This window comes from Bombus huntii, chromosome 8 (assembly GCF_024542735.1).
Source record: "Bombus huntii isolate Logan2020A chromosome 8, iyBomHunt1.1, whole genome shotgun sequence".
NCBI lineage: Eukaryota > Metazoa > Arthropoda > Insecta > Hymenoptera > Apidae > Bombus > Bombus huntii.
Window position 1 is genome coordinate 12,701,815 of NC_066245.1, and position 24,645 is coordinate 12,726,459.

General features: G+C 40.7%; 1 protein-coding gene across 1 annotated transcript in view; it reads right to left on the reverse strand.

Annotated features, from left to right (window-relative positions):
- Positions 1-347: 347 nt before the first annotated feature.
- The window catches only part of LOC126868981 (uncharacterized), a 269,690-nt gene continuing 245,392 nt past the window's right edge, over positions 348-24,645 (reverse strand). Inside the window, exon 2 of the mRNA XM_050625029.1 lies at positions 348-2,661. Within this exon, the coding sequence (XP_050480986.1) occupies positions 777-2,168 (1,392 nt within the window). The 5' untranslated portion in view covers positions 2,169-2,661 and the 3' untranslated portion in view covers positions 348-776. The remainder of the gene's footprint in view (positions 2,662-24,645) is intronic.

The window sequence follows — 24,645 nt, forward strand, 5'->3', positions numbered from 1 at the left end:
TATCAGGTAAAGGGTAAGCGTCTTGTTCTGTGAGTTCATTTAGTTTCCTGAAATCGATAACTATCCTCCATTTCTGTTTTCCTGAGGCGTCTAATTTTTTCGGAACTACCCATACCGGAGAGTTATAAGGAGATTCGGATTCTTCTATAATATTTTTCTTCAACATGTCTCCTATTTGTCTATACGTCTATACGATCGTGTGTTAATAATTTTGTCTTTGGTTAACGAAATTGTGTACTGAGTTAAATTAGTACAGGGTAAAAGATCGGTTTCTAAATTAAAGATGTCAATATAATGAAGGATAATCTTTTCGATGGATTCACGGATTGGTTTTTCAATGTGATCTGTTCTCATTAGGCTTTTTAGTTTTGATACGTTGGAAAAGTCATGAGAATTTTGAATATTGCTAGAAATTTCAACGTTTTGCTCACCAGTGTTGATAAAACATACTTTAGTTGGTTTGCCTTCCAAATAGATTGTTTGAACTCTGTTTTCTCCAGGAGTCAAATGTATTGGTTTCTGAAATAAAATGGTTTTGTCGTTTAATCGGATTTTGTCATTGGATATTGAATAGTTGTACTTCTCTAAACATGGTAGCCCAATGATTCCGTCTTCGATAATAGGGAAATTGTTCGGTACTATGTGAAAAATGTGATTTTGTCCAAAAATTCGTTTCGTTACGTATTCGTTAGTTTCGTATTTGTCTCGTCCCATAGAAAATTTTTGTTTAGGCCCTATTTGTATCGCGTTGACAGTTTTGTTACGTTTCACCAGGTTTATCCCTGCTCCTGTGTCGACCAGAAATACTCGCTCTTCGGTTCGGGTTGACAAAGGTATTGCGAGTAATCTTCCCGTGGCGATGTTGACTCGTATGTCTCGTACGGTTCGTCCATCTCCTGGTTCGATGTTGTTTCTTGTATTTCGTCCCATTCCTGGACTGCCTGAATTCTTGCGGGTGGTCGATCGCGCTGGCTCGGTGGTAGAAAATTTTGACACTTGTTGGCAATGTGTCCCAGCTTTCCGCACTTGAAGCACTTCATCTGTGCGCGTTCAGCAGGTGATCTATTTTCTACTTGGTTAAATGTAGCAGGTTTCTGAGCTACTGGCGTGTTAGGCGATCTTGATGGTACATTAGATCGTCTTACCTGCATATGCTGGTTGTCGGGGCGATTACTAACCGAAGGTAAGCGATTACATGACCAATTAGGTTGTCGTTCTTCTCGCAAGTAGCGTTCTACATCGGCTGCCTTTTTTTCAGCTTCCGGAAGATTCAAGGGTTCACTGCTTAATAGTATTCGCCCTATGTCGCGTCTGAGTCCCTTTAGGTACACACGAACAGTCTTCTTCGTGATTTCTTCAGTCATAATTTTACGTGTTAGTGGTTGTGGGTACTCATTGGTTACTGCGTACAGCAAACGGTTGAGTATTCTTCTAAACCGAATATTAAAACTTTGCACTGATTCCTCGCGTCCCTGTCTCAACTCTCGTAATTGTTCTTGGTACTCATCCGAAGTCACTTGTTCTGCTAAGTTATTTCTCAGTGCGTCGTACAGATCACTGTAACACTCAATAGGAATGTTGCGAATACTTTGGGCTGCTTTCCCCACGATTTTTTCCACTTTTATTGCTTTTAGCAATAGATCTTGCTCCATACAGCGATCCTTCATACTTCTCACTTCTTTGATGAAGTCTTCAACTCCTACATCATCATCTCCGTTGAGCGTTGGGATGTAGCGTATTGCATCCTTAGCTCGTAGAGTGGGAGGAGCGGGCGGAAAATAGCCTCTTTCTTCCACCTCGGGTTGTTCGATGTCGAGGTGGACAGGTGGGGTGTCTGGAGCTGCTAACCCTGGGAGTTTGCGTGCTTTTGCCATATTCACGGTGCGATTGATTGCTGTCGACGCACTTTCATTGTCTTCGGTGATAATGGAAGCAAATTCATCGGTCGCAGGGGATCCGAACCCAGTCCGTAGCGCTGCGACGGTTTTTCCGAGATTCTCGATTTCTGCTGCCCTGTGTCTGTTCTCTTCGTCATTTTGCATAGACAAACGTAACATTTCCTCTCGTAAAAGGGCAATGTTGTCGTTCTGTTTTTGAATACTGTCCCATATTGCTCGCAACATTGGGTCAGTTGAGGTTGAAGTTTGAGATTCGTTTGCCTTAGACATTATTGCGCTGATTTATAATTTTCAGAAGAAGACGAGTCTTGGCTACTGAAGCTAAATTTTCTTTCACGGTAACGTACAAAGGAATTCAGTTTACCTTTTATTGTTACTTCACTTGGTTCGTGATAGTTACTTTGTTGTTGCGGATGACCGTAGTCCCAAATAATTCGATCTTCCGTAGATGATGAATGTCTTTTGGTTTCCGAACAAACACTTTTCACTATCCTGGCAGGATCGCCAAAATGTCACGTAAAATAACAAAATAAAAAAAGGAATTTGAGGTAAAAAATAAAAAAAGAAAACTTTATTTTTTTTCTAACATCAATACACTTTGCAATTTACTTCCGAACTCTAGGCGTGACTTTCTAAGACTGACTCTTATGATTTTACTTTCGATCGGATCCGATTACTTTCTTTTGTCATCCCTCAACATCCCCACCGTCCATGCATTTGCTAGGCGTCCGCGATCGTTGCCACGTGCTCTTTCTTCTAGAACCTTCGGTGGAAGGACCGTTGGGATGTTGATGGTTCATTAGGCACTTCAGCGATATACATTGTCGCCGAGTGCCGCCACATCTTTATCTCTATCGTCAGTCCGTCGGATTTGAAGTATGCCGGTCGTGACACTATCCGTGTTGTACGGAGTCGCCTTAGCCGAACCTCCGTCAGCACAAACTTCGGCATTGGAAACCTCACTGCTCCTCGCCCTTTTCAGTTTATTATCGATTTCCCCGTTGAGGGGCGATATCACTTTTCTTTTAGTTCTTTTCTCGTCGCTCCTCTTCGGAGCGATTGTCGTCTTATCATGGCTTACCGTTCTATTTGCTCTTCTACTTCTCTGTTCAGTCAGCATTGTCCAGAGCGTATTAGCCTTTCCGCTAGTTATGTCCCTCCTTCTTTTAATATCAGGGTCTTTTTTAGACAACAAGTACATCCTGTTGGTGACCCCTTGTATTTCGGCGAAGACGTCGCTAATAATCTCTGTCATCGCCTTCCATTCGCTCATTTTGATGACAATATTGCCATCCTCTTGAGCTCTATTCTCCGCCTTCGACCTGTTCGCAATGGCCTCTCTTCTGAGATGCTCGCCGGCTCTCGCTACCTCACACCCGCTCTCCGACATTTCTGCCGGTGTGTCTAGTTCGGAGGCGGTACTTATTTCTTCCCTCTCTTTTTTAGTGGGACTTCTGGACAGACTTATCATTGGCCTGAACGCCCTATCCTCCTCCGAAGTCTTCGTCAGGTATTTAACGGTTCTATCGCCTTTTGGAGTTTCCTCTTTCACGATACGGGTCGTTTTTCCACCCGGTAGCTTTACTCCTTTTATAGCCGGTACCCCGACTTCTTCAATAATTTCTGCAATGTCTTCATTAAATTCTATGCATCGCTTCGGATTTGCCCTGTTTCCAATCTCTTCATTGGCAACCCTGGTGATTCTTTGGTCCCCGGTCGTATTTACCGAACGAGAGGAGGCCCTAGGACCGACCTTCCTCTCGTCGTTCGATCAGTCGTATGGTGACCGTCGGGTCGAGCCTGGGGCGCTACTCTAGTCGCCGACGGGGCCCGGGGCTCCGAAACCCCCTGCGCCGTAATTTTCTTTCCTTTATTAACTTTATCCATATTTTTAACTTGAGAATGTCCTTTTTCGTAGCCGGTCGTCATAATATCTCGCAGTAAACCTTCCAAATATATCCTCTCATAAACCAACAAGACTCGCCAAGTCGTCAACAATCGACGTCCTTATTCCGTTTTGCTAATAGAATTTTTTTGGCTTTTGCAAGCGACTTTCGTGATAATTTATGAGCAATCGCTTTCTCTGCAATGTTTGCATTTTCCGAAGCTTCTCTTTATGCAGCAGCTCTAGTGTTTTGTTCTCGTGTTTTTGTTCGAGTTATTCTAGTTGGTGCATCAATATCAACAGCAAGTTTTAGACTGTTCATACCTGCCTGTTCAAATACCTCAATTCTTTTTTTTACAGATACCTTGATATATGGATCGAATAGAGCATTCGATTTATACGTGTTTCTTATTTCCTGGAATTCTGTAATTGTATTCTTTTCCTTCGGAGATGGTTTTGTTGGAGTATTAAGTATCGCATCCTCGCTTGATGTCATAGATCTGTTCTGCCGTTTTTGTCGTTTTTTAATTCCTTGTTTCTTAATATTTGCTATGGACTTTTTCGATTCAGGGAATGACTCATCTTCTATGAGTAATTCATCAAACTCTTTGTTTGTCATCGTTTCTTCTATCTGCTGCATCTTCTCCTGCAAAGTTATTGACGACGATGATGTAAATTTAGGTTCGTTATTATTTCCTATACTACTAGCCAAGTTTTTATTAATTACTACAGTTTCGTTTAATTTTATTGGTGATAAAGGTTGTAATCTAATCTTCTGCGTATAAGTAGAATTGATGTCCATCGTGGAATTCATAAGAGAAGTAAATATCTCTAGTGCATTCTCGCACATTGAAAGTTCTTCAATAGCATTTCCTGTTGGTGCAATTACTGTATCATCAATACTATTAGAATTTTTACCCTCCGTGTTTTCACTCTGTGAAAAAGTTCTCTTTATATTACTATTTCTTGTTGTCAATGAACACTTTAATGGTTCAATCTTTTCTGGTTGTATTGAATCTTCTTTTATAAAAAGATGATCCTGTGAATGTTTCTGTGAAGTACTTGCGATCCTCCTTAAAATTGTTTCGCTTAAAACATTCTTTTCAGTTTTACTATGTTTTGTAGGACCTTGCGTGTTTTTTTTTCATCTGAACTACTTCTACCACTATAGGACCACTAAAGTCCTTCAAACAGACAAACAGTCTTTGTCCCAACTACGGGAAAATAGGGGAGACCTATTTTTCAATGAGCGGCATCTCCCACTAGCAACTTTCCCTCGAGGGCGGCTAGCATCTTTTTCTAACCACCGATATGGAGATTGACCAATTAGTAGCAACGCCAATTTCCCTTACTGTCTGAACGAAGGTTGCCCTCGACGAATCCGATGATCTCGCGTCCTTAGACACACCCTATTATAGTTTTCCTCGTTGGCATCATCGGGACGGAGATTCATTCTTTTTTGCGATCTCATCGACGAGGAGTAACGCCTTACGGTTCGTGAGTGTTACACGCTTGAGTGAGTGTATCGCGCAAGTAGATCTATCATCCCGTTGGCCGCGGATTCGTTATTGAACCTAAGACCAATATCACTAGTATCGCGAATGTCCAACCGCCACGGTTGATTGTCAAGTCTGTACTATCCATACTCGTGTTAGCAAACCGTACCTTTGTTATACCGCGACGATGGCCAGTTCCAATGAAGATTTATCAAACGCCCACAACCCTATAGCGGTCCCTTCTCCGACATATTTAACAACGTTATAATAGTATTTATGTATACAATGTACATACATTAAGCAATTAGATTTCAACATATTAATTAACCGATATCAAGCATTATTAGGTACTATATATAAAGGCCAGTATTGATTAGTAACATATGATGTGAGGTAAGATTAAAAGTATTAAATTTCGTCATAATATGATACAAACATTTACATTACTGTCATCGTCAAGAATTAATGGTCTTCGTAATTTTGCAACAAGTGACATTGACTGCTGCTTTTTAATATTAATTGCAGCTTTTCTTGAAGCCTCTCTTTTTGTTCAGCCAACTGTTTCTACCACATCACCAGTTTTTATATCTTTATTTTGTTTTACCATCTCATTGCAGTAGAATCTGATACTGTATTATCAATATTGATAATATCATTTTCTGGGATAGTCTCTATACGGTGATAACCTTTTTTCTTCAAAACTTTCGGCGTCTTTGTAGTTGAAGGACCAGAGACTGATTGTGGTATTTCAGCATTAAACTAAGTAAATAATCCACAGAGTCTTCAAACTAGTCGTTTTTAAATTTTTTAACATCCAAGCAATAATTATGTATATTCGATATATCTTTGGTAATCATTGCTTTAATCCCATTCTTTGATCTAGTACTCATATTTAAAATCTACAAATAAATTCTTTATAAGTATTTAATATATACATTAAACTATACTTTTTAATAATACATACCACAATTTAATATTGTGGTTGAAATTATGACATATATAACAATTAATACAAACACTTAACTTAGAAACATATGTAAATTATTTTAAAAAAAATACTTATATGAAACAATAATAAAATGATGAAGTAACGATGAGGATAAAATCTAGTTTAATTATACATATATACCCTTTTAACAGTTCCGTTCTTATCAATTTTATTAAATTTACAGTGAAGCTTACAATTACACTAATGTCAATGAATATTAACGTATATGTTTATTATTACACCAAATAAAAATGAAAGTACTCTAATGAAAAATACAATATACCTTAATGGAAATAAAACAAATAAATAGCGAAGCATTTATTAATATTATTATATAGTACTATATTATATTATTATAATATTTATTAATATTTACTTACCTTTTACGTTTACACAGAAACTATAAAATTTTAAATATAAACATTTATAACAGAGATAAAGCAAGTCACAGAAATTAGCGTCTTCCAATGGCAAAATGCGTTAAAGGAAGTGAAACGATAATCTCCGATTCGCGTCACAAGCGGAACTGTGCCAGTTTTGGTCCTTGAAAGTACATGTAGCGGCACATGAGCTAGAGGACAATTCAAATCATGTTGTTGTCTTTTTGCCTTGGAGTACTAATATCGTTAGGACATACATAATGTAATAGTAAATAAACTCCAGGCAAAACAATGTCGCCGCTACGTGCTACTGTCGAATGAAGACGATTTGGAATTTTCCGATTCTCCCCCGACCAGCTTAACTACAGTTTAACTACACCAGTTTAAACGGACGCAATCGTAAATAGTTCAGTTATCGATCATGTAGTGGATCGTGTGAGAATCAATAATTTAGAGAATACGAGAAGTTCCTGCTGCAACCCCTCAAATATATTTAGAATAAATAAAGTAAATAACAATAAATATAAATACCGTCGAGAGACGCTCGTACAAATGTATTCGCGAAGCTAGGGTATGATCGCTCGCAAAAAACTCGATAACTATAACTCGGATAATGACTCGGATCATAACTCCACTGATTTATACTGGAGGAGGAGGGGAGGGGAGAGTCGGAAAATTTGAATTCACCTTAGATCGACGGTTGCCCATAACGGTGACTTTGTTTTGTCCGGAGTTTACCTATCGACATGTTTCGTGCATCAAGACGATGTCCGTGTTCCGAGGCACAACAACAACATGAGTTGCTCTCGATCCGCCACGTCCTATGACTCATGTGCCGCTACATCACCCCCTACCAGTGATGACGTTATTATTAGGTCGTATTCATAAAAAAAATTATTTACACTACTCTCGCAAGTCCTCGCAATTTTAAAAGTTGAACATATACAATATATTCTGTGTCCGACAATTTACGCTTCTTACCCGAAACTTCCCTGAAACCAATCGGGAAAACGGACTCTTCGCCCAGACCGCGTAACGTACGTATTCCTGATGTTTTCTTCCGCGATTCGATTGTTCTTGTTTGCATCGCTTTCGTCGCGGGCGTTAGCTTGTCTTACCGGAATCAGTAAGTTACGAGATTCGGCGGTTTTTTCCTCTAAGTCGTCCGGTACTATAAACGCGGGTTCTAATCGGTTTATGGACACGTCGCGATTACTTATTTTAATAATATAATTTTTTTCATCCCTTTTTACAACTTTAAACGGCCCGTCGTACCGCGGCTGTAAAGGGCCTTCTATCGCGTCATGGCTCAAGAAAACATACAGCGAAGATTCTAGTTCTTTAAAAATGAAAATTTTCTTTTCGCCATGACGCGTCACTGGGTATGGCCTGACCTTCTCCATCCGTTCTTTTAGTCACTTCGCGTATTCCGAGTTGGCCCGCTGCTTGGTTGCTAAGAAACATTCCGCCGACAATCGTATGACGGTGCCGTAAATCATTTCGACTGTCGTTGCATTTAGGTCCTCCTTTATCGCGGTTTGAATGCCTAATAGTACTATCGGCAGAATTTCGACCCAGTTGCTCGTATCGTGACACTCGATTGCCGCTTTCAGTTGTCTGTGTAGGCGCGGGATGATAGGCCGTCGTGCGTTAGTGCTTGACGCCGAACAACCGGCATAACTCCTCAAACAGTCGCGATTCAAATTGTCGTCCTTGGTCGATCGTTATTTTTAAGGGGACGCCGAAACTAGCTATGCAAGTAGAAAGGGGGGCCGAGGCAACGGTTGGCGCTTCCATATCAGCAATGGGGACGGCTCCGGGCCAACGCGAAAAACGATCGATACACGTTAGACAATATCGATAACCTCGCGAATATTGCATGACGATAATGTCTAAGTGTATGTGTTCGAACCGGCCTGCTAACGTTTCTAACGTTCCGACATGTGAGAATACATGCCTGGTGACATTGCAGCGTTGACACGGTATACATTGTCGCGTCCACGTTCGACAATCATTATTAATGGACGGCCAGACGAAACGCGTCGTCACTAATTTTTTCGTAGCTCGTATCCCCGGATGGGAAAGTCCATGCAGCGACTGAAATACAGTGCGTCGTAACGGTTCCGGTACGTATGGTCGCAGGATTTCGCACGTATCTTGTTGGGCGGATAAACACATATGTCGGCACCAGTGTCCACTAAAAACGAAATGTTCGTCAGCTTGTCCTTGACGCAGATGCGGCGGATTCCCAAACCGTCGTCGTATGCCGCGTTTACGGACGGCTGGTCGCATTTCCCTATTTCCAATTGCACGGGGACCGACATTTTCGCGTGCGTTCTCGAAATGTCTGGTGATAATAGCACAGGCCGGAATCGTAGGTTCTTTCTCGCGACCTCGATCTACTCCGACTTTTCGATCTCGATCGCCGACGCGGATGATGGTTGATACTCGTCGCACACATCTGAGCCATCAGTTGGTTCATCTGATCGTTGATCCAATCATTGGAACTCACAGAGGCCAATTACTCCATCGCGCTTAACACCTTGAAGGAGAAATTTAGTTGTCCCCCCAGGATCTGTATGCGTCATTGGGAACTGATGCGCAGTTATTCCGAAATCAAAAAGGAAACTCCAGAAACCATAGAGGATTTGCTAGAAACCGTCAGCATTAATCTCAAAGCGCTCGAAAAATTAACACAGCGTGTAACATCAAATGTAGTGCTTATCGAGTTGCTCGCGAAATTACCTTCGTCCAGCATGCATAAATGGCAACGCACGTTGCCAAACCAAGAAGTGCCATCCTATCAACATCTGATGGATTTTCTCAAAACACGGGCAAACGGGAATCAACTCCTCCCTAAAGCAAAGGAAACAAAAGGGTCAACCCACAAACATCATCGTCACCGACAAAACACACCGCATGGGCGAACCTTTACTACAACCAGCAGGACGCTGATGTGTCCGACCTGCAACGCACCCCACAAACTCAGATATTGTAAGGTCTTCAAAGCCAAATCGGCTACAAAACGTTTTCAATTCGTAAAAAGGGCATCGCTATGTACAAACTGTCTAGGCAGAGGACATTCGAGGACACAGTGTACAGCGAATTCGTGTCATATCTGCGAGCAACGACACCATACTTACCTACACCGAGAACAAACACAGGCAGTTTCACGGTCGTCGAGCGGTCGGTCGTCGGGCAGTCGTTCATCGCACAAACGATCCTCTAATGGACAATCGCCATCTGGATCATCGAAGTCGAGTTCGTTTCCCCATTCGAGACGGACATCCGAATCTTCACAGAAACATACACCTTCGGCTCCAAGAGATACGGAAGTTCATTCTTCGTATGAGTCACGCCCATCACGGACCAAGGGCACCGCCTCAAGCTCCTTGTCCAAATCCCAGCCGGAGCAAAACTGACTAAAGAAACAGACCACAAAAAGGGGGACCGAGCTGACAAACACATCTCCAAACGTCACACTGCATCATGATCTGCTGGTCACAGCACAGATCGATGTGCTAGACAAAAGGACATTACCAATCCGAGCCAGAGCTTTGCTAGACACTGGATCTAGTATAAATTTCATGACTGAGAAATTTGCAAACTCCTTCGGCATGAAACGAAGGAGATGTTCGGCCCCAATCGGCGCCCTCGACGACTTGACTACAGTCGCTAGGAGCCAGATAACGGCAACCATTGTTTCTGTGGATGGCAAATATGAATGTACAACAACGTTCTTAATAATCCCAACAATATCGTCGTTAGTCCCAGACCAACCAATCAATCGGTCCGCCATCTAGATACCCAAAAATCTAAGATTAGCCGAGCCAGCATTCTACATACCAAACCGGATCGAAATATTATTAAGTTCGAGACGAACTTTAGCATCATTATGTGTCGGGCAGATCAAAATACCCCAATCCACCGATACTGAGTTGTGTTTGCAAAAGACTCGATTTGGTTGGGTTAACGGGGGGAGCCCACCCGCTCAATCGAGTACACACTCGATTCACGCTATCACAACCGACATACAAGCGGATCTCGTATGATTTTGGGAAATCGATGAGGGATCATCCACCATACATTTATCGGAATCGGAATTGCAATGTGAAGAGCATTTCCGCAACCATGTCCAACGCAACAAGAAAGGACGATACATCGTCGCCCTGCCATTCAACGAGAAGGTTCCCATGCTTGGGACGTCAAGGTCCGTTGCAATGAGTAGACTCGCCTCTCTTTATCACCGATTCCAACGCGACAAGCAATCCGAAGCCGCGTATAGTACGGTGATTCAAGAGTATTTAGACTTGGGTCACATGACGAAGATTGCGCACAACCGTCCCTCAAACAATTGTTATTATTTGCCGCATCACTTCAACAACGTCCCCCCATTTCATGTGATCAGCCGCCGTGGAGGTCGTTGGCGGTCATATTCGCTTTCTCGTTGTACCATTCTGCAAAGGTTTCACCACGCGGTACGGCTCAAGGAACTTCGATTGCAACTTCAGCCCAGGACCACCCTACGTCCTCTCGACATTCACTAGATCCCCCGTCTTGTATGTTGTCGCCTTCTTGCGCCTCTTGTTAAACGTCCTTCGCCAACAAGAGGCCAGATTGATATCTCGTATTCGTACTACCTCAGATTTGCTCGTAGCCGCCTTATTCTCGCTTTTCATTCGCGTCTTAGAACTACGCCTTGTTTGTTCGACTCTATAATTTGCACGATACTCTGTACATTCCCCGAAAACTTCATCGCAACCATCCGTGTTGTTTCTACCCGACGTTACCGCGGTTATGTTCATCGCAACCGGTTCATCTCCCGCTGCCTATCGAGGATCGAGGGCCGAGAATGTCGAGAGCCCGTAAAAGGCCTGAAGCCATTCTTATCAAAGTAGGAGAGGGTAAAAATGGCTGCAAGTTTACAAAGAGTTAATGGTGGCGAAGGACGTCCTAAAGGAAAGCTCTGGTATACGAAGAACAAGAGCTGGTGATATTCTGATAGAGATGAGGGCTGGCAGCGATGTGGAAGTTGCTGCTAATAAGCTAAACGAGCTCATAGGCGATAAGGTGCGAGCGACGCCTTTACAGGATAAGGTGTCGATCGAGATCAAGGAGGTGGATTCCCTGGTGAGTAGGGAGGAACTTGTTGAGACCCTGATAAAAGAGCTCAAAATTAAAGATGGTGGAGAGGTGGAAGTGAAGATAATGAGAAGGACGCCATGGGCACGCAATCGGCGATTATCGTCCTGCCAAAAGCGTATATCGACAATACTGGCAATAACATCAAGATCAGGATCAAGAATTACCACACCTCGAGGTAGAACTCTGGAAAAATACATTAGGAACAACAACCTCAATATATTATCCACAGGAAGACCGACATATTGGCCGACAGACCTGAGCAAAATTCCTGACCTACTCGATTTTACAGTTACAAGGAGACTAAACGCAAATAAACTAAAAATAACACCCAGCCTCGAGCTTAGCTCCGATCACACACGCATAATAATTGCATACAGATCCAAACCAATACTTTATAGCAATCCAGAGACACTATGCAACAAAACCACCAAATGGCAAACTTTTAAAGAAATAATCGGGAGCAAAACCAACTGCAACATCCCATTGGAAACACCCGAACGCATCGCACAGGCAGTAACAACATTGACAGAAACTATCCAAGAAGCATGGGGAAACACTATACCTGAACCAAGCAACAGACAAACAAAAATAATTCCACCAGACATACTTGAAAAAATTAGAGCAAAAAGAAAAGCGAAAGCAAAATGGCAAAAACATAGAACGCGAGAAAACAAAAAACACCTAAACAAACTTGCAAAAGAAATAGAAAACAAAATAAAAGAGCGCAACAATAACCAATTCACAAAATTTATCGAGAAACTCTCTGCATACGAGAACTCCGACTACTCCCTATGGAAAGCTACGAAAAGAATAAAGAAGCCAATAAAACTAGACCCAGCAATTAGAAAAGCAGACAACACATGGGCAAGAAGCAACGAAGAGCAAGCTAAAGAATTTTCCAACCACCTGTACAACACATTTACACCACACAATATCAACAACAGCAACACTCCACTATACAGCAAATACACAGGCTCATTAACGAAATAATACTAGCATTAGAAAACAAACAATACTGTACAGCTCTCTTATATGGACATAGAGGAAGCATTTGACAAAATAAACCACGAAAGCCTATTACAAACAATCAGGAAACAATTCCCGGAGCAAATATACCAATTAATAAAATCTTACTTAAGCAGCAGAACCTTCCTAATAAAAATCAAGGGCACATACTCTGAAGTTCCGCAAGGAAGCGTCTTAGGACCAATACTATACACACTATACACGGCCAACATACCAACAACTACCAATAGCAAAATACAGACATTCGCGGACGACACAGCTGTACTAGACAGGCACACGAACCCAGAAACAGCAGTCAAATTACTACAAGAACATATCACAAAAATAGAAAAGTGGATGGATGATAAACGAATAAAAGAAAACCCCGATAAATGCAACCATATTATATTCACACTGCGAAAACAGATACCACCAAACGTAGGATACCATCCTACTGAACGGCACACACGTATCACAAACAAGGCAAGTCAAATACCTAGGACTCCACTTAGAAACACAACTCATATGAAAACAGCATATTAAATCAATAATAGACAAAATACAGACAACAAGGAGACAAATGCATTGGCTAACAAGTCGAAAATCCAAATTAAGCATAGAAAATAAATTAAAAATATACAAAACGATCATAAAGCCAATCTGGACGTACGGGATACCACTATGGGGGACAGCAGCAATGAGCCATATAAACAAAATAGAGACAATACTAGCTAAAATTCTTAGAGCAATAGTATAGAACACCCCGTGGTACGTTGGAAACGAGGATATAAGGACGGACCTGGGAATACCAACGGACAAAGAGGAAATTAACAGACACGCAGGAAAATATAAAGAAAGAATAGGAACACACCCAAACCGACTAGCTGTGGAAACGATCAACACATGGATAGAAGACTGAAAAGGAAACACCCAGCAGACCTCATAAAGGACACAACCTAACAAACACGAAGATGGTATCCCACGGGGGTAGCCACCCACATGATAATCTAACAGCTAAAAAGTTCTACCAAATGTCCAAACTGGACAAATTGTGAATGTAATCAATAAAATAAAAAAACCTGTGATCTGAGTTTAGCCATACATCTCCTAAAAGGATTAAGTGATTTTTTAATAAATTCCCAAAATTACAGTGAATTTATAATAAGGATAATGGAAATACATAAACATCTTGTTAATAACGACGTGGGTATGCTGGTAGGAACTAATATCTGGAGAATATATGAATGTCTTAAACATAACGTATTCCTAAAAAACGTTTTCTTTGTCCAACGACCTCTCGATTCCTATACAACCTCTCCTGGTTATCTTGCGCACGCGTAACATTCACGTACCGTTACATGCATTGCCATTCCACACTTTTCGTATTCTTTTTATACTGTTACTTAAATATAGAATTATAGAAAACGTTTAAAAATACAAAAGTACAAAGATATAAAAAATATAAAAATATAAAAATAAAAAATTACAGAAAATCAGATTAAACATTAGTACTTATATTCTACACTCGTTTTGTATTAGATATACATTTTTTACATTATATATGTCGGGTTAGCATTAGAATTTAAGGCGCGTAACGACTCTTCATTTGAATTAGCCATCGTTTTACAAAACAGAGATTATATTTACGCGTATATACAAGATTTTACAAAATATTATGAATGTTGAGTTTAATGAATAATAAGATTAACAAACAATAAATTTAACTAATTATTAGATCAACGAATAATAAGTTTAACGAATAATAAGATTAACGAATAATATGTTTTACGAATAATAAATCTAACGAATAATGAGTTTAATAAACGCTATTAACAATGTTCTTGGGTTCAAACGAATCCATGGTCAACGGGGTAACTCTTTACTATGCGTAGAATAATTTTAGACACAAATATACGATTGCTGAGACACTCGGTAAACTGCTCGATGTATCACTTTTCAAGGCGGTCACACGAATGAAGATCTGATGAAAATCTTTCTCGCTGTACGACTGCATTTGTTTGTTATATGCTCGCTGGAAGCATCGAGAAGGTTCCAATCGCCGTTGCTAAAGTATATTTTATATAACATGTTTCATGCCCCACTCTTTTCTTAATCATCACATTTTATGTCAGACATTTTCCTTTCACAATTTCCTCAGACTTTTCTTTTGAACCTCTACCAAGCTGCATATCACTTTTTACTTTCCTCTTTTCTTCCCCCCCCCCCCATACTTCTTAACCTCGTGCTTGTCTAACACTTTTACCGACACGCGCATTTCCTTTTGTTGTAAGCTTCCTCTAAGAACGACGAGATTACGTTCCAGTGTCTAATGGATCTTCCTCTGAAGAGTAACAGATACGTCGCGACATATTCCTCCAGTAAGATATAGCCATAGATTTTTCCGATGCATCATCCTTTTCCATAATATGCATGGTTGACATCGTAATGGGTGATAATTTGAAGAATATTGAAATACGAATGGATTATAATATAGACATATATTTACAAATATTATATATATCTTACGTATGAAAATCTCAAAATAAAGGACATCATTACAAGACGAGAAAGATACAACTGTATTTTCGACCAATCGCGGGGAGACGCAATCGTGAGGAGAGACGTCAACGGGAGTCGTACATTCCCGTTACGATTATAGCAATCGACACCACGTATTGATCGATCCCCTGATTTCCGTTGAGATAATAGGGGTGATTCAGTTTGTATAACACTGTGATTCACAGAATTATAAATTATATATTTCCAACACTTAGATTACACTGTTGAGCATAGATAAATAGATAATCACTTATCGCACGAAGATAAGATAGATATGTACGCTAGAGCAGGACTCTTATAATTGAATTTAGTGTGTTAGTGGACGGAGCACTATAATATACTTAGTAGTTGACTTTTCCAACGGTGTAGAAAAAGTGAAGTTGAGTGACGATGCTGTGTCGGAGGAAAGCTAGTGATGGGTGTGTCTAGCGCACGGGACCATCGGATTTGTTGGTGACGATTTTGGCTAAGAGAGTGAGGGAAATAGGCTACGTTGTTAATTGGTTAAACGAAGGTTGGCGGACTAGGAAGGGTCTTAGCTGCCCTCGATAGAAAGTTGTTATTAGGAAGCATCGTACGTGGAAAAACCCAACTTTCCCTTGGCAAGCCGTGGTAGACAACAGTCTTTAAAAGTGATTGCGAAAAAGACATTTGTTCGGTCTGAAGGACCTTAGCAAGCAAATTACTCGGATTTATGACGGAAGCTTAAGGCTATTGAGGGTACGCCGTAAGGAAGAGCGGACATCTGGTGGCCGTCTGGCCCGCGGTGTATGACCTGGGCCAGATAGAGAGTCGCCCGGCGTAACAGCAAGTTTGATTTCTATACATATAACTGTTTTCAATTTAAGGAGGAATTTATTTTCTTAAGGACTTTTCATACAAATATGAAAAATAACTGTTGTTTTTGATGCCTTATCTCTATCTTTATCCTTCTATGTTTGTGAGACTGTGTCGGTTATTTATTCTTAATTTTTACATTCCGAAGTCTAATTTATGTGCCGTATTAATTTTCTGTGAATAATTTAGAGATATGTGAAATCTTGCTATATATATACTGTTTGGTACCTACTAGAAGTGCATTCGATCTAATGTGGAAAATTCTTAATTTTAATAAAATAGTTTCAAATTGCTAAGGCTGGGGCAAACTAAGAAGTTTCTGGAATATACAGGGTAGTAAGTCGCTTCACAGATATGTGTACATCGGGACAATATGTTACATATGTAATCCCTTGCACAGTTTCATATTATCTTGTAAAATAATCATTCTTCTTTTAATAACAGTTGGTTTTTGTATTTTTATTTCATTTATCTCATAGATTACAATTTCTTTAGGAAATTTTTGCAAAAATTTTCGCTAGAAATTGTCAGAAAACCTTATTTCTGAACAAAATTTGTTTTGTACTACGAACTGTCGCATTTAAATAAGAAAAATTCTATTTATTTAATTTTGTTATTAAGCTTATTCATGTTTTACTTCAAATTATTTGTAGCTTGTTTTTAATTAATTAAGTTAGAAATATTTGTTTGTTAGTTATTACAAAAGAGTCATAGCTAAGTTTTTGAATTGTGCTCAGGTTACTATAACTTCAGTTATTATGCTCTGAGTGTTTTCGCACGTTCGCGGGGAGACACGATCTCGAAGAAGCGCGCCAACGGGAATCGTGAATTCCCGTTACGATTTGCTAATCGACGCCGCGAATCGTTCGATCCCTTATTTCTTTTGGGATAATAAGGGTAGTTAAATTAAGGATAACGCTACTGCTAACAGATTATTATACATTTTCACAAACCAACAACTTCGGTGTAACACAAAATGAATATTTGCTATGAGATGACTACTGTGTTCGACTTGTTGACTGCTTAAAGAAATGTTTGATTGAGACTGAGCTTTTGGCCCGTGTGTTTTACCGGAGGAAAGCTTGGTGTGGGTGTGCCCTTAGAATGAAGAACGCGGATTCGTTGTTCACACTTTTCGTTAAGGAGGTAAGGGTAAACATCCGCGATGCCGATTGGTTATGACCCCTGCTAATGAAGAAGGATATGGGGAAGTCTCCCACCAGCGTGGAACGGGATGACTTCATTCTTAGGGAAAATCAGTCGTTCTCGGTGGCCATGTGTTTGGTTTTCCGTTCGGCGACTACCCGCTTTCTCCGTGAATTTTGAAAGCCTAATAAACTCAAGGACTTCTCCGAAACTCTAACATAACCGAAAATACTTCTAGGCAATAGTTTGACTGGCAAACGTGTGGAAACAATGCAGCTAAAAAGTGCCGTTTTATGGTGGGTCCTTGAGTTTATTGAGGGTCTGGAAGGCTGTCGGTGGGCCGCTGGCTGCTAGGTAGCGTCAGCTGGAATGCAGATGTTCCATGCGACGCAACACTGAGCGTCATGTTATTTCTTAATAAAATTCTTTAGTCTCAATAATCAATTTTCTCTGTTCATAAAGATGGTAATTGTTTATTTTAAGAATTTTGTTCTTAATTCCAAATATTGCAGACATTCTTTTATTATGCATTAGCTGGTATCCAATCTTCTTGGATAGACCGTATTGCATATTCCATTTTTATTTGTTTTATATTTTATCCTGTTTCCTAGACTCACTTCACAACCACTTTTGTCTCTCTGCTGATCTAACTTATACTATTATTCTTTTAGTTATTAACAATAATTTCATATCTAAGCAACTCACTTCAGTTATCTTTCCTGAGTCGTTAGTATATTTATATACTTCACCGTCACAAGGCTTACTATAGGCCGTGTTCCTACCGTCGCAAACAGATCGTCTTACATGATCGTCGAGATATACACAAAGTAGCGATAAACACATAGTTGTCGTCAAGCAGCGAGTCCTAGAAACATCTATTCGCCTTCGGTACGTTATTTTATCTGCACAAAGAAGGTGGTATACGTGATCATAGGCGCGAACGGTGGCGTAATCCGAGCGTAGTGGGGGTCGTATCCCAGAGAAGACAAAGGACAAAATGGAAGGGCAGTCAGTGGCAAATGAGGATTCAAACGGAATGCATCGAGAGGTTCAGACGAATAAAATCAAAGTCGCTTAGTCTAACGAATACATCGAGAAATATCATAAAGTCGGGTCGAATTACTGTAACAAACTAATCGTGTCATTGTTAAATCATTTTTGACGTTTTCATTATAATTTTAAATATTGTTAAATATACAAGTTTACATTAACCCTGTTAATTCAGAGTTAAAATCATTTGAGCTATTATTCTGCTTTCCTAATCGAAACAAGCGTCGATTATCATAATCGTAGCGAGAATTTACGCCTCTCGTTCACACGTTTCTCTCGCGATCGCGTCTCTTCGCGAACGGTCGTAACAGTTGGTCCTTCGAGCCGCATCACGCGCATTGGACGATCAAGTGAACAGTGATACAGCAGTAAATCATACAGTGCTACGTGATCGCATCATCATCAGCATCGCAGCAACCGTTAGCGACGAACCTCACGCCAACAACTAGAGGGTCAACTTCCGCAAGGAAATGTCTTACACGTCAAATCAGACACTCACGGTGACGAACAACATTTCAATTCACGACACAAGGTAAGCTCGTTCATTGTATTGTCTTTACAATCCGCTATAACAATGGAGAACATAGACAAAATTATCTTCTTGCATCGGAGACGAGGCTTCCAAATCGGCCGATTTACAACCTTATCGAAATGACTCGATGAATTTGAACAATCCAGTCAGCCGAATAAGGCCTCTTTAGCGGCCTACAAGGCACTACTCGACGACACGTGGAAACACTACAGACTCTTACAAGAAGAACTAGACGATTTAGGTGTGACATCAATCTCATCTCAACCATGAGATAGCGACCCCGAGCTTTGGACTCCTTTGGACACATCACCACCTTATCATCATAGCCTACACAGAAGCTATGACACACCTTAGTCCACATCATAGATAAGACATCGACCCCCGACCTTCGGACACTTCTCCACACCATAACCTACACCTAGCCCCTCAACATCCTAAAACCAAAACGTATATAAACCGAGACTTCACCCAGGTCGGGCAATTCTTGTTCTTCTTCTAGTTGCTGTACTCATAGAGCCCCTTTTCTCCGGTTCGGTATTATTTTGTAAGTGTTAACATTTATAATAAAGTTTTATAAAGGAAAATTAGTAGTTGGGTTACGACTCAGCCTTCTTACTACAATCCAAGTACCAACTTTACGTGACATAGGCGAGGAGGAAGACCCGCGCGTTTCCGAAATAACAGGCATATATTACGATCTGGTAGTATGAATATACACTCTTATAGATAATGCCCCACCGGCATCGTCGTCGAAATCGCCAAGCTGCGATTCATCCAATGTCGCCGAGCCAACATCGATTAAATTACCGGAAATTCATTTACCTACTTTCGACGGTACCATCGAGAATTGGCATTTCTTTTACGATTCCTTCTCGTCCACAATAGATCGAAGCGAACGACTAACACCGGTACAAAAATTCCATTATCTCCGATCATCCTTGACTGGAAAGGCCGCGCAAAGCATCCAATCGTTAGACATTACGGATTTCAATTATTCAATCACTATTGACGTTCTTAACCCCTTAACAACATACAACTACGGGCATAGCCCGTAGTACGATGATCGGGCCAAGTATAAATATTAGCGGCGGCGGCGCCCTCCTAAAGTTACAAATATTTGCGGAATATTTGATAAGTAATTACAACCTGATGTAATAATTGTGGTATATGCAAATACTACAAAAAGTTTATTTATACAAAAATCAGTAATACAAAATTAATAATCTGCAATGGTGTGATACAATTCGAAACATTCTGCTAGATGTAAGGGAACTTTGCACTTCTTACACTCCCACGTTGTTTCTCTACGTCTTTTATTTTTTTGGCAAACTCTACAAGGCTTTGACGATCTTAATTTTGATGCTGTTGGGTCAATGTGTTTTGAAAAATAAGCCCAATGCTTCGCGTGCAGTTTCTCTGGCACATCACCGGAATATAATTGTCCTTGTTCTCTATAATTCGGTTTTGGCATATTCTCCAATAGTGATTCGGCTATGTTGATCCTATAGTCAACGTAACATTGTTTCTTCCCGTTATTTATTTTGTTGCATAAAACGTATGAATTAAAAAGACCAATGTCGGAACAGATAAAAAAAATTTTTTATATCCTTTCATGTATTTCCTTATTACTGGAAAGCATGCTAATATTTGGTCTTGGAGATCAATTCCATTCATTCCCTTGTTGTATTTTGTAATACAATTTGGTTTTGGAGAACGATTGGATCCTTGTGTAGTTATTTCGACTGTTTCATGTTTTGTCGTCATAATATAAACATCTCGCTTGTCTTTCCATTTTATAGCGAGTATTCGGTTGCAGCTTCTTATTGCATATTCCCCCTTTTTAATTTTACGTACCGTGCCAATTACATTTGTTTTATAATTAAACGATAATGTCATAAACAATTTTGGGGAAGAATACCAGTTATGTATGTGTAAAGTGTGACCCCTATGCAACACTGACTCAGAAAGCTCTTTCACAACACTTTCCGAAGCGCTATCATCACGGTTTATTTTATCGTGGCCTGTAAATACAGGGTGGTTGGTAACTGGTGGTACAGGCGGAAAGGGGGTGATTCTACGCGAATTTAAAAAAAAATTTTTATTCTATATTTTCGACTTCTTTTTCGCGTTACCAACCACCCTGTATTTTAAATTCATAGCAATAGCCTGAATCGGACTCACACAATTTATAAAATTTAACGCCAAACCTTGTCCTTTTTGATGGGCTAAATTGCCTATAAGATAGGCGCCCCTTGAATTTCATGAGCGATTCATCAATAACAATGTCTTCTTTCATTATATATACTTCTTTAAATTTTTGGTTCAAAAAATTGATCACAGGTTTAATCTTGCTCAATTTATCTGTATTGGCAACCAGATTATTGTTTGCGAAATGCAAACACCTTGTAATTTGCGGATATCTTTTCAAGGGCATTGGTTTTCTAAATATCGGCGTTTCGATAACAGCCCTCTTCGACCAATTCATTTGTATTCTTGGTTTTTTTACCTGTGCCATTATTACGGACAATGCGAAATATCTTTTAATTTAGTTAGAATCTACAATGTCCAAAAACCAAGTGTCGTCGATTTCTCATGTTCTGCGTGGATTCGCTCGTATTTGATCTGCATACCGGTTAGTTTCGATTACAATATTTTCCCAGAATATTTCATCAAAAATTAGATTAAATATATCTAATTCTCTTCTACTTCCTCCTAATTGACATAACGCTGTCTCTCTTATGCCAGGAGTCATCGTATAGTCCCAGATTTTTGAAATATTTCTTATTTCTTTCCAAAGCCAGGGCTCTTTGTTATTACTTCAATATTTGCAATGTGCCTGTTTTTATAAATGATACATTCAAAATATATCTCCATTTCACTGTTCTATTTAATTTTTCTCATTCTTATCCTATTATTTCTTTTGCTGTATACTAGTATTTTTATCTTACTGGTATTCACTTCAATATGGGTTCTTATAAAGTATTCTTATAATTCACCAATTGTATCTTATATATGTGTCGGGTTTACATTAGAATTAGGGTTAGGGGCGTGAAACGAATCTTCGTTTGGATTACACGTTGTCGTTATGCAATAGAGAAGACATTGGCTAGTACAAATACGATTATCATAGAACCGGACAAGTAACCGTGGTAATTAGATACTCCAGAAACTAATGACAATGATCCTAGGTTCAATAACGAATCCGCGGTCGACGGGATGATAGATGAACGTGTTCACAAAATCTAAGTCGGGAGCGTAATATTCACTGGTCGTAAAGGGTTACACTTTTCGTGGATGAGATCGCGAGTGAGAATGACTTTCCCGCCCCGATGATGCCACAGAGGAAAACTATAATGGGGTGTGTCTAAGGACACGAGATCATCTGATTCGTCGAGAAAAGCCTTCGTTCAGAAAGTAAGGAAAATTGGCGTTGCTGCTAATTGGTCAATCTCCATATCGGAGGTTAGAAAAAGATGCCAGCCGCCCTCGAGGGAAAGTTGCTAGTGCGAGACGCCGCTCGTTGAAAAATAGGTCTCCCTTATTTTCCCGTAGTTGGGACAAAGACTGTTTGTCTGTTTGAAGGACTTTAGTTAGCTAAATCTTAAGATTTATAACGGGCCCTCGGGCTAGCTGAACATGTACTGCGGAGACGCATCGACATCTGGCAATCATCTTACTCGAAGAATAGAGTCTGCGTGTGGCGAGCCACGGGACAGAAACCGTTGGAATGTTTATTGTCGCGTGCCGCCACGAATATTTCTTTTAAGGAGAGCTATAGAATTACTCCATGCCTTTGTTAGACAAAGCGTTCATCCCGTGACCGCGGCTACGTTCGGCTACCGGCTGTCGCCTCGAGCCCAAACTCACTATCACAAATCTCGAATAAATACAATCGGATCGAAGGACGACAATTGTTTAATTACACCTATGATAGAATCTAGATTACGGTGTTAAGGGATTTTCTCGAAGTTCCAAAGGGAAGGCTCCGATGTCCTTTCATCTCCGACATATGTTTTATGTTTCCTGACATCACCAAGTCATCTGCATAATATACACCCCCTACTATTTATTTATGTTCCTTATTAATAAAGTATTTATTTGAAAGTTATAAAATATTGAGTGTCGTATTAAGCCCATAAATAGTATGTATATCCTCTCCTTTGCCCTTGTTACTGTTACCTAAGCCCCTCGGCTGCTATGTCCTCAGTTGTTTTGATCGTACTTAACTACTCTTTTGCAAAGCAATGTTGTGTCTTCTAGCTTGGAGGTACTTTTATTTGCTGTAAAACTTTAAAATTCAAAAGTTGGAAGCTTTCCTGTTTTGTATTTTGCAATAAATACTTATAGTAGTCGTTGAGTAAGACTACATTTAAGAATGGCCAAGCTTAACAGTGTTGAAAGCTATTTTAAAATGTCAATATATTTGGAAACGCCAAAGACAGAAAAAGATCACAGTAAAAGGATAAGAACGGAATTTTGAGCATTGTTTTTTTGTGTTTTCAAACTAAAATTATTCTCTAATTTTTCGAATAATTATTATTCATAAATTCTTAAATATTTTTAATAGCTTTAATAATTGTTTTCATTTCAAGTATTTAATTGTTGCTATAGTTTGCAACAATTTAGTTAAATGTTGATTTGGCAACATTGAACACTGTTTATTTTTTATCAGCTTCATTCTAGAATATAAGGATACACAGCTATGAGATATGTCAAGTCATTCAACAGACTACTAGCTTTAATTTTGGATATTTTTGTGGCGGATGAAAAGAAAGGTTGCGTTTCGTCCCGGGACTACCGATGGACTCGTCAGTAAGGCTATGCCCGCTAGTCCCTGCCTTAGACGTAGAGGTAGTCTCGCTAAGTGCGGTATTTGTGGTCGGGGGTCGTGGCTGGCACGAGACCCTGCGCATCGGCGAAATCGCAACGGCCTGCGCAATCCGTGCCGTGCGCGGACCTGGGCCTGAGGGTCCCCTGGGTCTCCCCTGCGAATGCGGCCTATGCATAAACATGGCAGGCGAAACCGTCCAGATGAGATCGCAGATGAAATATCTGGGTCTCGTCATCGACAGCCAGTGGACGTTCGAGCCACACTTCGACTACCTGATTCCGAAAGTGTCGGTGGCTGCTAATGCCCTGTGTGGCCTGCTACCGAACATCGGTGGGGCGGGAGACACTGTGCGCCGACTTTACGACGGCGTCATTCGGTCCCGAGTGATGTACGGGGCCCCGGTATGGGCGGACGATCTGATGGCGAGCCGCCGCAGCAACCTGCTCCTGAGGAGGCTACACAGGGTAACCGCCATCAGAATCATTAGGGGATACCGGACGGTGTCCCACGCGTCGGCCACCGCTCTAGCCGCCCCCCCTCCCCGCGGGAGCGCGTGCTAGCGCTCAAAAAGAGATACACCCACTGGAAAGTATGGCATTCGGGAGAAGATCCGACCGAGCAGGCGGCTCCGAACGACATAGGAACCGCTGAGAGGACGCGTGGGACCGATGGCGATCCCAGCTGATCAACGAGGGAGGTGAACATCGGGGCGCGGAGGCGGTCCTCCCAAACTGGGAGGCATGGAGAAGCCGCCACGGCCTCCCGCTCACATTCAGATGCTCACCGGACACGGCGTGTTCGGCGAGTTCCTGAAAAGAATCGGGCGGGAGACGACAGACATCTGTCACCATTGCGGAGAGGACAGGGACACGGCGCAGCACACCCTGGAGCTT